This window comes from Astatotilapia calliptera, chromosome 13, assembly GCF_964374335.1.
Source record: "Astatotilapia calliptera chromosome 13, fAstCal68.1, whole genome shotgun sequence".
Taxonomy (NCBI): Eukaryota; Metazoa; Chordata; class Actinopteri; order Cichliformes; family Cichlidae; genus Astatotilapia; species Astatotilapia calliptera.
In genome coordinates this window covers 672,314-686,329 of record NC_137434.1, presented here as the reverse complement: position 1 = coordinate 686,329, position 14,016 = coordinate 672,314, and the positions used below count along the sequence as shown (strand labels likewise).

General features: G+C 41.0%; 1 protein-coding gene across 1 annotated transcript in view; it reads left to right on the top strand.

Moving 5' to 3' along the window:
• Nucleotides 1-14,016, top strand: part of LOC113034664 (heterogeneous nuclear ribonucleoprotein L-like) — a 66,676-nt gene that overhangs the window by 35,579 nt on the left and 17,081 nt on the right. The window contains exons 3-7 of the mRNA XM_026189472.2: nt 90-199; nt 286-413; nt 2,012-2,097; nt 6,045-6,141; nt 6,628-6,700. Of these exons, the coding sequence (XP_026045257.1) occupies nt 90-199; nt 286-413; nt 2,012-2,097; nt 6,045-6,141; nt 6,628-6,700 (494 nt within the window). The remainder of the gene's footprint in view (nt 1-89; nt 200-285; nt 414-2,011; nt 2,098-6,044; nt 6,142-6,627; nt 6,701-14,016) is intronic.

Here is a 14,016-nt window from a genome sequence, read left to right as displayed (position 1 = left end):
CAGAGTGACCCGTCAAAGGAACTTGTATAAAGGGGAGACAGTTTTCAGCAGTCCATGTCTTATCCAGGTGTTTGTGCGTATGTTTTCAGTTATGTGATGATGATGCCATTCAAGCGTCAGGCCTTGGTGGAATTCTCTGCAGTGGAGAGTGCAGACCGCTGTGTGTCCTGTGGAGCCAAGGAGCCAGTATACATCGCAGGTCTTTGCTTCCATTCCTTTTTACTTGGTAACATATACTCAAATGTAGCATACTGTTTGTGTTTATATTTTTCATTTTGTCATCAGGTCAACAAGCATACTTTAATTATTCCACATCCAAAAGAATCACCAGGCCTACAAATGCTGACAACCCCAACAGTGGGAACAAAGTGCTTCTGCTGTCCATACAGAACCCACTCTACCCTATAACAACGGTAAACACACATACAGATCCAGAGGGACATCTCAGCTCTCTTTTCTTAAGTGTACCTTCTTCTTCGAACAATAACTCATAGTCTTTATGATCTGCTGATGGATGTGGTTTATATCTTGCGTGTTTTTTAATCATTTATAACTCATAATTAAGTCGTACCGTCTGTCTTCTTTAAATGGAGGGGCAATCTGAGCAGAACTTTGCACAAACATCAACTCTTTTGATTTTTGTATTCATCATCCCTGCAAGTGTGGTGTTACGATCTCCATTTGCATACCGGTATATTTTTTAAATTTATGTTCAACATATGTCGCCTGTGCCTAACTTAACCATCACCAAAACTTTACACCAGAATGTGTTTGTGTAATTCCTATGGAAGCCCGTTTCCACCACTAAATAAAAACAAAAAAGCTAGTATCCATAACTCGAAATTTCGAGTTATTTTCTCGAAATTTCAACTTATTAACTCGAAATTTTGAGAAATATAACTCAAAATTTACTTTTCTCAAAATTTCAAGTTAGCTCTACCAATCAAAAATATACGTGAATGAGGTCGCTTTCTTGTTACCCGGAAGCATATGCTCCCCTCGGGCAGGAGGCTCCGGCCCATTCGCACCAGAACCTCTCGCCATAAGAACAGTTTCTTCCCCTCTGCTGTTGGACACACGAACAATAACCGTATGACTGTTCCCACCACTAACACATGACCCTACGCTGTGTTCACTGCATCATTCCATGTTTGGCACTGATCACCACCTGCACTCATGTATATACTGTATCTATCTACGTAGCACTTTTAATTCTTATTCTTATTTTTATTTTCATGTCTATTTAAGCGTAATTTATGACACTATGTTTGCACTGAAGCACCGCAGCAATTTCCTAATGTTGTAAACCTGCTCAACATTTGGCAATAAAACCCTTTCTGATTCTGATTCTGAGAGGAACGCGCACTCAAAAACAGATCCCAACAAATTTGCTCTCTTTCGCGAGTACGTTTGCTGATAGTAACACCATGTGATTCAGCTAATAACACGGGGATTTCATCATTTGTGAAGCCAGGCTGAAAACACTCAGCAATCTGTGCATTCACGACTGGATGTAATACCGGTAGCTTAGCTGTAGCATTTGTAGCTGAGGGCTTCAGCTTCCGGGTAACGAGGAAAGGACGTCATTCACGTAGATTACTGATTGGCAGCGCTAACTTGAAATTTCGAGTTGCTTTTCTCAAAATTTTGAGTTAATAAATCGAAATTTCGAGTTAATATGTCGAAATTTTGAGAAAATAACTTGAAATTTTGAGAAAATAACTCGAAATTTTGAGTTATGGATCCTTTTTTTTTTTTTGTGGCGGAAACGGGCTTCCATAAATTTCTGCTACATCAGGTGTCTCAGTTATATTTGTCATGATTGCCATTGTGATTTGGCTATAAAGAAATATATACATAAAAGTGAATGGAGTTAAAAATACAAAACCATCACTGTTCCAGTTACATGTCTTAACCTTCATACATGAAGGTCTCACCATTAGAAACTCATAGATTAACGCTAATGCTGCATTTTGTCTTTTTGTGTGTGTGTGTGTCCAAATTGATGCAGGATGTTCTGTACACTGTATGTAACCCCATTGGCAGTGTGCTGAGGATCGTCATCTTTAAACGAAATGGAATCCAAGCCATGGTGGAGTATCCTTACTGAGTGGGTGAATCTGTGTGTTCCTCACACTCTGCATCATAACAGTTTACCACACGTAGCTATCTTCAGTGTGTCACCGAGTGTTCTCATGGGGCGTGTCCAAATACATGGGCTGCATCCTTCCGGTGCCGCATTTGTAGGCCGATTACGTCACAGTGACGGGATACAGGTGTATCCTTCGTGGCCCAACCTATCCCAGAATTCAAAGCCAATTTCGGTTTACAACAATGGCGGCAGCTACTTAGTCAGGGCTCTAGAGTGCGACCAATTTGGTCGCAAATGCGACCAAATTTTTCAGTGGTGCGACTAAAAAAAGATATTTGGTTGCACCTGTGCGACCAAATGTTCGGGTAGCAAAAAAAAAAAACTGCAACCTTCCCTGTGGTCAACAACAGACACACATTTTGCCCCTATCGTGGACTAAACCAATCAGAGATAGTAAGGGGCGGGACCTCTCTGATTGGCCGTGGTCCAGTTGAAAGTGCAGGTGGAAGTGGGAGGTGAGTAGCTTGAATAAAGCGATATCAATTCATTAAATCCTGACTTTTAAATATAACTGTGTTTTTGCCAGAAATGCCAGATTCTCAGATTAAAGCTCACAAAACCATTTCAACAACAACCAAACAGCAAATGAGAGCAGGTACACGGACTCCACACAAAGACGTAAACACAGACCCGACGCATCAGAATCAGCTTTGTCTTTCTAGGCTTTCTCACCCGACGGCCCGTAGACGGACACGCTGTCGGAGCTTAGCGGTTCTGATGCGTCCGGTCCGCGCTGTGTTTACGTCCTTTTGCGCTGATTCTGAGCTGCAGGTTTTGTCTCTCCAACCAAAATTCACCGAGCTGAATTTTGCTGTTTTGCTTCCACGACTATTAAAATCACACTCCATGCACAGCTCTCTCTCTCTCTCTGTACTTCAAGAACAGTTTCCCGTCTCCAATCTCTGTTTTCTGTATTATTCATTCGCTTATTACCCACCAGTCTACTGTTGTTCACAGCGCTGTGGCTGCTGTCTTTTTCTTTTCTTTTTTTCACTTAAATGACCTCGGACAAGAAAGCCTATTTTTTCTGTTGTTCAATACTGAAGAAATTTAAACTTTATATGCAGAACATTGTAGAATATTTTTAAGGTTATCTGCTATAAAAAGCCAGACCAGGAAAATCTCCTTCATGTTTTTGTTTTATTCTCAGTTACTTTCACACAAAGGCATCTGCTGTGATGTTCACAATTCTGATGAAGTCAGTACTGATAAATGATCAGAATTATAATATTTCTGACTGTCTGAGGCTAAGTTGAATCGAATCGGGACTTTGAAAACTGGAATCGAATGGATTGTAGAAATCAGTGATGATACCCAGCCCTATGAGCAGCCTAGGCACGACAGACGTGGATGTAGCTGTAATAGGAAAAGAACTATTGCTAACTTTTCTGTTAAGGCCTGATGCTTCTGAAATTAATAGCCAGTGCTCTGACACGGTGTCATCAATCTTTGAATGCTGAGAAAGCACAGTGTATCCAGAAAAACACATTATATTAATTATTATAAAATCTGTGTGCGCCTAACTTTTGTGGTGGTACGCCTAACTTTTTAAAGTTAGGCGTACCGGTACGCCCATGACAAAAAGTTAGTCTAGAGCCCTGTTAGTTTTAATATTACTCTTATTACTGTTTCTGGGACACAAAACAAACTTTTAAGATATTTTCAGAATGTAGCTGCGTAAACTTCAAATATCTGCTCGGTTTATCAAGACATCACATATTTGTAAAAGCGTTCCGACGTTTTCCGAGACGTCTGTTACCCACCAGCTCGATAGCTAGCCCGGGGTTCAAGCCTCACTAGAGCCGGCGAGAACAGCGGACTCCCAGCACATCGTTTTCAAAACACCCGCCGTCTTTCACTACTCAGGTTAAACATGACATATGAGTCACTTAGATAATTTCAAAATGTTATTGTTTGGCTTTTTTCAGTCTTTTATTTGTTCCTGAGTAAATCGGTTTGGCTGAGATTAAAGTTCTAGTTTTTACACAGCTGAATAAACGTCAAACAGAAAACTAATTAAACAGTAGTGTGAGACGGTCGAGAGTTTACTCCAGTGTCCTGTTATATTTTAGACAGCAAGGAGCAGACGGCCGAGTTCATTAAACGCCCCTGAGACAGCGGTGACGCAGATCTGAAGGCTTCACCGTCCAATTTCACAGCTGCTCGCTTCCGGCCTACCCGGCCTTCGGAGGACCTGGCGCACCTAGACCGCGAAGGCCATGTCCTCAGGAGGATGCAGCCTATGAATTTGGACACGGCAATGTTTTTTGTGAAAGCCCTAAGATCCTGCCCAAATTCACGTTTGGTGTTTAAACTATAAAAATAGGCATTTCTGACCACATCCAAAATCTGCAGTTTTTCACAATCTGTGGGTCCTCTTTGAACATAACTCTCGTGAATTTCAAGGGTTGACTGTATCCTTGACACTCATCCAGAGAGATATGTTTTCATGCATTATTTGACATGAATCATTTAGTGCTTTTCTTCCATCATCCATCCTTTCTTTTCCACTCTTCCTTATCAGGGTCGGTGGGGGGGCTGGAGCCTATCCCAGCTACCACAGGGCAAGAGGCAGGGTACACCTGCACAGGTCGCCAGTCTGATGCAGGGCTACATTCTTTCTTGTCATTCATAACCCTCATGCTTAAGGATCCTAAAACAGAGAGTTTTGGAAACACTGCTGAGGGGGGTTTATGTTAACGGCTGTGGGAGTGCGTGTCAGCCTGCAGTGGCAGAAGACAAGACTCTTAGACACGACACAGAAACCCATGTTCATATTCTGTTGGCCACTAAATGTAAATTGGATTGTGTCTTATGTCACAGTAGGGGTAGGTTAGTGGGTGGTTCTTAATCGCCCATACAAGTGTCTGTCTCTTTCTATTTGCACTGTAACAGACTGGGACCAGTCAAGTTTGTATCCTGCCTTTTGTCCTACAGTAACTGGTCTGATTCTTTTCTACTCAGAGTCCTCAAAGAACTTAATACAGCGTGCCACATTCACAAGCACTTTCTGCTGTGATTTTAAGTGCTCATTAACTAACATTCACACACAGATGGATGCATCAGAGAGCAACTTAGGGTTGGCTAATGGTATCTGGCATGCAGACTAGGGTGAACCAGGGAGCGAACCACCAACCTTCCAATCAGTAGATGACCTGCTCCACCCCCACCCAAGCTTACAGCACCTGTTATTCCCAGGTGGTCTCCCATCCAAGTAATAACCAGCCCCAACCCTGCTTAGCTTCCCAGATCAGACAAGAGCAGGCGTGCTCAGAGTCCTTAAGTATACCAGGCTGGGCTGGACGGTAATCTGGCATACTGGACATTGGACCAGTGGGGTGACACACTTTTGGTCAGATGTGTAAATTAAAGGGATGGTGCACACCGGCCCTACATGCTACAGCAGCCCATTCTTTCATTTCCATTACTGGCACTGTGTTTCCCACTCAAATCTCTTAACAGTACCTACCTTTGCTGTGCACTCACACAACTTGTAGAACGGAGTGTATTTTGAAAAAGGTGGAGCTGAAAAGCCAGAAAAAGAGAAAGAAACAACAAATAAATGCAGCAAAATGTGTCTAATTAACCGGCAGGTTAGCTGTCTGGTCTGCTGGTGCTGCATGGTCAACAGTCAAACCAGCAACTAGTAACAAGCCCTCACATTCACAAAAGGCTGCTGTTGCTAGCACCAGCCATGGAGAAGTGCAGGATTAACCACAGTCCCAACAAGAGTGAGGAAGATGCAGAGCAAGGAATAATGTATGTATTTTACCCATGCTTCTATGTGGTTTCATTGCCATTATTGAATGTAGCTATGGATAAGTATCTGCAAATGTATGTCATTTATATATCTCTGTGTTTGAACGTCCTCTCCTTAACCAAGCTTCTGCAGATTTGAGTCAGTTCAGTGTGCTCAGAAGGCGAAAGCAGCTCTGAATGGAGCTGACATCTATGCAGGTTGCTGTACACTAAAGATTGAATATGCAAGGGTAAGAGAAACATCAGCAGCATCCACAGTGTTTTTGTGCTATGTAGACAGCACTGATTTACCCTGACTGCAAGGTTTCCTGCGGCAAACGATACTCAGAATGTGTTAAATCTACTTTCTACCAACCTGAGTTAGTTTTATATACAAATAAATCAAGTGTACTGAACCTGTTTGGGTTCTCAGTATAACCAGTAATAGATCCTTACCCACACCAGAACTAAATCTCAAATGTTACTCTTAAATTTTGCACATTTCAAAATACATTTTAGAATTTAAATGAATAAATTAAATTGGTTAATTTCTTTTTGTGCACTTTATGCTTTGTGTCATGAAATGACTGTACAGGTATACAAATGTGTGACAAACTCATAAACTGTTGATGCACTGCAGTGTTTGGAGTTTTCTTCAGTGGCTTCTGAGACTCTCCATGGTATCACAGATCCATCCAGCTAGATCGTGAATCTTTTTTCATCTTTCTTTTCAACAGCCAACACGTCTGAATGTTATTAAGAATGACAACGAGAGCTGGGACTACACAAAACCATACCTGGTCAGACGAGGTAGGTCAAAGTCTCCCTTTTAACTTCAGCCGTACGGTCAGACTCAGACAGGTTGACTGTTTGAGGTGCTCCTGTCTTTTTGCAATACTTGAGCTGCTGTAATGTTGAAGGTAGGACTGTTTTCAGCATGAATTCTCTGTGGGGACATATTCACCTTCACTACAGCTCTTTTAGGAAACCTTTTAGTGATTTGTGAATCCGTGGCCAAATCTTCAGTTGTTATTTGCCTGTTTCTGACTGTGGATTCAGTGTAGTCCTGAAAATTGTCCCGGAACATAGTTCTCCATCACACCGAGACTCCTACGCCTCCTGCCTCTACATCTCCAATCAAAACACTCTCATATCAGCCAATTTCCGACCTCTGACAATCTTGCACCTCTGCCTACTGTGGGGAAAGAGAGAGAGACACATTGAGGGACAGTGAGAGAGCAGAGAACGTCAGGCTGGCCATGCACAGCAACTTTCTTCCATCTACACCTTTGCAACCCAGCAAAGAGAGAAAGAGAGGGAGAAAAAGAGATGGATCTCACTCCTGCTGACCACCATGCAGCTGCTGCTTCAACATGCCCAGGAGCCACCTTCCCTGCCACTCGCTGCAGGATAGCACTGCCTCCTTTCCACCTATTTTACCCTGTGTTCTTAATCTCCTTTTGTCTGCAGAAGTAGTCTCACATAGCCTGACACCTGGTCTGCACAACGTCTTTTGTTCTCCAGAGCCTCGACATGTTAGATTTAACTTTCAGTGTTGCTTTTTTATAGCAATCTTGCATGTTTTTTACCAAACATCAACATAACAAGTGAAATCAAATCCTTGTTTCCTCTTCAAAATCTGATGAAAACACCTTATTGGGTAATAAGTTGAGTTTCTGGCTATGTGATTCTACATTATGAGTATCAAAACTCTGCTCTCTGTTGCTTTATTTTGTCTGAATTGGAGCTGTCACAATATCAGATTTTTAATGACACCTTACTGCAAAAATGGTATCCAAAAACGATAAACTAAGAACTATCTTTACAATGTTGCTTATAATTAAGATAGAACACTAAATTGAGAATTTCATTGGCTGTTACAGGTCTGAAAAACGGAGAGAAGCAGATACAGTAGCTATTCAGATGACAGCTAAATATTCTGGTAGATAGGCATGTGAATAAATAAAGACTGTGAGTAGGCGTGTCAGCTTCCTTCACATGTGTATCTGGGTTCAAGTGTCTAAATTTGCCATGTAGTTAAAAAAGCAGTGTTGGTGTTATTGCAGATCCTCAAATATGAAACGTTAAATAGCAAATCTCAAATGAGACTGAAAGACTCTAAATCAGTATTAATGTGAACAGCAAGTTATGTAACTCGAGAACTACCAAAGGATTTAGGTTAGTTAGCATGAACATGCTCTTACCAAAGACAGCCTCTAGTGTGTCTGAGACAGAGTTAGCTGTTTACCGCCAAGCCTTTGAATTCTTGGTGGAAGAATCAAACAGGTGAAAAAGTGCTGACTCACCGTCAACCACACGGCCTGGTTCTGCTATCAGCCAACCAGCAAAGGTACACGAATCTGCAAACTCTAAGAAATACTAACTGTGAAAGCCAGTATATTGTGACAGCCTTAATCAGGAGCTCTACATTTAGCCATCTAAATCTCCTTGATTTGTATATTTTGATAGAAAGATTCATTACTATGTATCAGTGACTTGTTTAAAGCCAAAAGTTGTTACGTTGTATTACTGCATGAGTGTGTTGTGTGATCGCAGTCCTGTGTGGTCCATTATCTGAAACTGTGTGATGAGACTGATGTTGGAGTCAGTTCATCCTGAATTCACTCAATTCAAAAAAAACTGTTGTTTTTTTTTCAGACAGCACTGATTAAAAATTGCCCGACATCTGAAAGCGGTAAGCTCACAGCCCCTGGCTTCAGTCTATGGCAACATTAACAGCTGCTGCCCAGAGTATCAGCTTCACCGTGAAATGTTCTTTTGATATCCACAGAGCATTATTTATTATTTGTTACAGTCTCTGTGAGACTCTGACATTCCCCGAAGTGCCATTAACGACCACTAAATATTTTAGTTTTGGCTGCCTAATATAACCTTAAACAGCCTTGTTTTAAAATGATTCATTAAACGATTGTTTTTGTGATGAACTGGTCCCAACTCTGTTTAGTTGAAATAGTCACTAAATACATTTTATCTGCTGTGTTATATGATTTCATGGGGGTGCACTGCATTGACACAGACTGGGGCAAGTCACCAGTGAGGCTGGGGTGTGTTGGGGTCTCTGGTGGAGTATGAAAATGTATTTCTTTATGTATTTAGCTTCCACAATAGTGGTTGCTGGTACCTTTACTGCTCAGTTTTAGTTTGCTTTATATTCCCTCTGTACTAGCTGCTCTTTTCTTGTGCTGCTTTAATCATTTCCACCATCCAGCACCTACATGAATGAATTTGTGTTCCTTTGATAGAAGTTATATATTTGGAGATAAAGTATCTGAACTTCAGGGACCACGCCTCCAAACACGCTCCTTCTGGTTCTCATCTATATGTGTTCCCCCAGTTCTACAAGCTGTTCGTTCTCGTTTACATGCCCCTCCCTCCCCTTTTCAATTCTTTAACTTCTTAACTTCTATTTAGTACATGATGAGCCGCCAGTCTCCTCTGAGGCCTTCCCCAAACCACAGCTCAATTCATGGCCAACCATTCACCATTATCTACTAAAACGCTGTCAAACCTCAAATGAGGACGTGGGCCCAGCTAGTGAACTGTATTTTTATACATACACTTGTGCACGTGTGTTTGAGGGGGACTGTATTTAAACATGGCTGCTACAGTAAACCATCACTGGGGAGACTGCTTTGGACCTTCTCTAAATGAGGCACTTTGGGGAAGATTCACATAAATATGAAGTATTATCTTGGCATGAAATACATTTTTAGATGATCAAACAAATCATATTTTAAAATGTTTTATCTCTTATTTTTATCTTTATAGCCTTACAGCTTTTACCAGAATGTCCAGCCCTGGGCCCAAACCTAGATTTGTTTTTGGCTGTAATATGTTGTGTCAGCTAAAACAGGTTAGAATACTAGCCCAGAAGACTGATGCAGTTCTGCACATTACTGGCAGCAGCCAGGTGGTGTGAACGGCCTCTAAAACTGGGTAAAGCCACAGAGCCGTTTGGGTCCCTCCCACACCACAGAAGAAGACCAGTCACGCTATCACAGTGACTGTGCACCCCTTTGTTAGTTCCTTGTGCTAGTGAAAAAAATGCAGCAGTGTTTCAAGCTACAGTGTTCTGAGGAGCACCAGCAGCACATCAAGGAACCCAGAATATCGGTTGTCTGAAACTCTGTTCAAGTAAAAGATCCCCTGTTTGGTTCGAGAAGGAGAGGTTACGTCAGGAAGAGCAGCCACTGAAAACTCAAATCAAACATGCAAAGTTGCCCTCTGTGATAAGGGAGCAGCTGGAAGTAGCACAGAGTTCTTTTTCCCTGCACTGCTGATAAAATAAACATGCTCATCAGCCACAGGTTCTGTTGCTTTTGACTAACAGAGCCATTCATGGATATGGTTAAACTACCCAAACAAGGTCGCCCTGGCTGCATAGGGGGAAGTGGTTGATGTTGTCAAAGGGTACGTTACCAGAGGAGAGCATATAGCTATGGGCTCATAGACTGACCTACATATTACTTGTACCTTTTACTGTAGTAGCTGCGTTTAGCATGAGGTTATTAACCTTATGGAAATGGAAGCGGACTGATACTGACGTGATACTTTTCTACTTTAAATTCAGTTCAGTTCAGTTCAATTTCTTTATTGTCCCACAAGGGGAAATTAGTTTGGCAGAAGGATAAAAATAAACAGAACAATAATATAAAATAATAATGACAATAATAGTGAGATAAAATGATCATCACTTTAGACAGCAAGTCACGTTTAACCATACATTCATACAGTGAGCTCTATCTACTTTCATCCACAGACAGCTGAGTGCATCTTCGAACGCCATTCGTCTCTGACTTTCTCTGCTTCTCTGTGCCAATGTGCATTTCCATCAACCTGCCCCTTTTCTTCTACCCTGTCATACTCTGCTGCTTTCACTCCTCCATGTTTTGCACGTTCATCATTTTGTTCCTGCAGAGTTTTTGGGTGAATAGAAATGTCAGTCCCCGACGTGTTCCTGTGAAAGCACGCTTCTGTGGGTTGGGTATTGATAGCTGTTGGAATACAGACTGCATCAATAGTATGTCCGTTGTCCCACTTGAGAAGATGGGGTGCTAGAGCTGCTCTATGCCCTGCACTGGAAGGTCTGACCATAGTGTAGTCCTCTCGTTAAACAACAACCTGTAGCAACCACAGTTGTTGCAAAGGTAGGCAAATGCGGCTATGTACACTTTGCATGTTTGATTTGTGTCTGCAAACTGCACTTAATGAACCACACACCTAAGCTTAATGACTGTTGACCACTTGTCCTCACATCCTGTGTAATTAATGCGCTGGAGAGACCATTCTTGGCTCACCTGGGACCACAGGTGAAAACGTCTCTTGACGTTCTTCGTTTTGTATTCAGACCAAATCTGGGAGTGCATGATACAATTATTAACAGCTTCACTCCCATGTAGATGGTATCTGATGCATGTTGAGAATCCCCTTCTGTGGGTTCTGAAGTCCGTTCATCCAATAACTGCTGCTACTATTAATCTATCATAAAGAGGACATGATGTCAAAGGGGTTTGCTTTGATTCGCTTTTGTGAGATCACACGATTGTAAAAATATACTGTCCATGAAAGAAATTGGATCATAGCACAGTGATTAGCATCCAGTGGATCCTCTATCTTGGGAGGAAGTGCAACTCCGTTGGAGAGCTGCATCACAATTCAATCACAGACAGAAATTTGGGTGAATCTTGTTACATATGGGTGATGTGCATATAATGTAAGCTGAACATTTAACAAACGCAAACAGAGACCAAAACATCAGCAGGTGTAGGTGACGGATATTTAAACATACATAAGCTGCAATCAATACAGTCAGATGTACTGGTTTGTTTTGGCTCGTCAACTACAGATCCTCTCACAACATCTTAGCCTGTTGTCAGACAACCCAAAATCATGCAGTCAGGGTCACCCTCAGCAAAGACGCACACTGAGCTTATCATTATCATCATAGCAGATACTTTAATACACAAGCAGGCTCAGAGTGCAAAACAAAATGATCTAAATCTGCTAAGCTTAGCAGGGGAAAGCAAAAAGAGTATTTTACTGTTAAATTCTTGCCAGAATACAAAAATAGTTAGTGAATTATTTATATGATAAATTTAACACCACCTGGGAGCTGAGAATTTATTCTTTAAATCAAAGGAAAGTTGCATTGAAGCGTGTTGTATGTTACTTTAATGACCTGATAGGTCACACAGTACTGTGAACCCTTTGATTTCACTGCAGTGCATATTTCTACAGTGTAATGAAAAACTGTTTGTCACCTACTTGACTTCACTGAAATGTTTCAGATTGTCAAGCAAATTTTAGCCGTTGACAAAAACACAGTAGATATAAAACGATGATTTCATTTATTCATGGAAAACAGACAAACACATAAATACACAAATCCAACCTCATGTGGAAAGTAAACGTAAAACTGGTTGTGTCATCCCAGTTTGATTCACTGAAATGGAGTCCAGTTTGTCTCCACTATCCTGAGCAGAGATGGGTTACGCGTTACTGTAATCCGATTACTTTTTCAAGTAACGAGTAAAGTAAGGGATTACTGCAAAAACGGTAATTAGATTACCGTTACTTTCCCGTAGGAACGCTGCGTTACTGCGTTACTAAAACCATGATTTATTTTGCGAGAATGTCTCATGACAGTGACGTAAGCGAGTGCGACGTTGGTGACAACAGCTTTAAAGCGTGGAAGTACTGACCTTACTTTGAGTTTGATTCCATAAAAAGTGACAAAAACATTTGTGTCCGCTGTGCGTGGGAAGAAAACTTCTTTTTACAGCGAAAAAACCCCTAAACTTCAGAGCAAGCACCGAGTAGCTACAACGTAATGGGAAACTCACAGAGAAACTCGCGGATTCTTCCACTGACCGCGGCACACCTGCACCAGGGTAACCCTCCGCCTACCCCACTCCTGCTTTACAGGTGAAAATAGAGCAACAGGACCGCTGAGTCTTTGACTTTATTTATTTTCTGCTGTGTTTTACTTGCATCTATTTGAAAGACTGAGTGTAAACACAAAAAATATTTTATTTTATGTGCTGGAATGTGCAGAAAATAGGTTTAAATGTTAAACAAATTTCTTCCAGTCAGAGAATGTTGCAGATAATTAAATTTTTGCTTGATGCATAAAGTTAAAAGATTAAAACTGATAAAACAAGTTTTAAAAAGAGACTTTTCCATTTGATTACATTTTGTATGATGGATTATGCAGAAAAAGTAGAATTGGGCTGAAAGAGCTATCACTTTATCACCTCTTCAGGTTGTAAATCGTGTTTTTAAAAAGTAACTAAGTAACTAAGTAATTAATTACTTTTGAAAATAAGTAATCAGTAAAGTAACTGGATTACTTTTTTGGGGAAGTAATTAGTAATTAGTTACTGATTACTTTTTTCGAGTAACTTGACCAACACTGATCCTGAGTGGGTGCATATTTCAGCCATGTGACACAGTGATTGATCCACAGCACTGCAGACAGACGTGTTGTGGATAAGACGCTATCCTGGCAGTACGTATGGGACCGATCGTCAGAAAGTCTGTGTCATGTCAGTGTGCCTCCAACATGTGTGTAGCATATACAGTATGTAATGCTTTGATGGATGAGAGTTTTGATAATGGTCATGTTTTTATCATTGTGATGATAATGTAATGCAGGTTGATGTTCTTTTGTGCTGAGGGAGAAAAAAGAGAAAGCTTGATGCCTCACAGGTACTGTCTCTTTCTTATCTCTGTTCACATGTGTTTGTATTGTTTTTCCTGCTCTTCTCTGAATAAAACCACCACAAAACTGTTTTTCTTATTTTTTCACCTCCATTACCACCATAAGAGTTTTGTTGTTATTTTTTGGGAGCAGCTGGGATTAAATAAATAGAAATAAATGTGTACAAACACACACAAAAAACTACTGTAGAAAATCAGCAGCTGCTCTTCATTTCACTTTGAAACCTCACATTTCTGATCTTTTTCATTTGAAATTCTGATCTCTGCATGGCAGATGGCATCGATAAAATCTTCTTTTTCTTGAGTTGTCATGTGCATAGCATGACCGTTTTAATTTGGCCAACTCAACTCAACCGGAAACACAATGAAGGCATATAAAGGACATT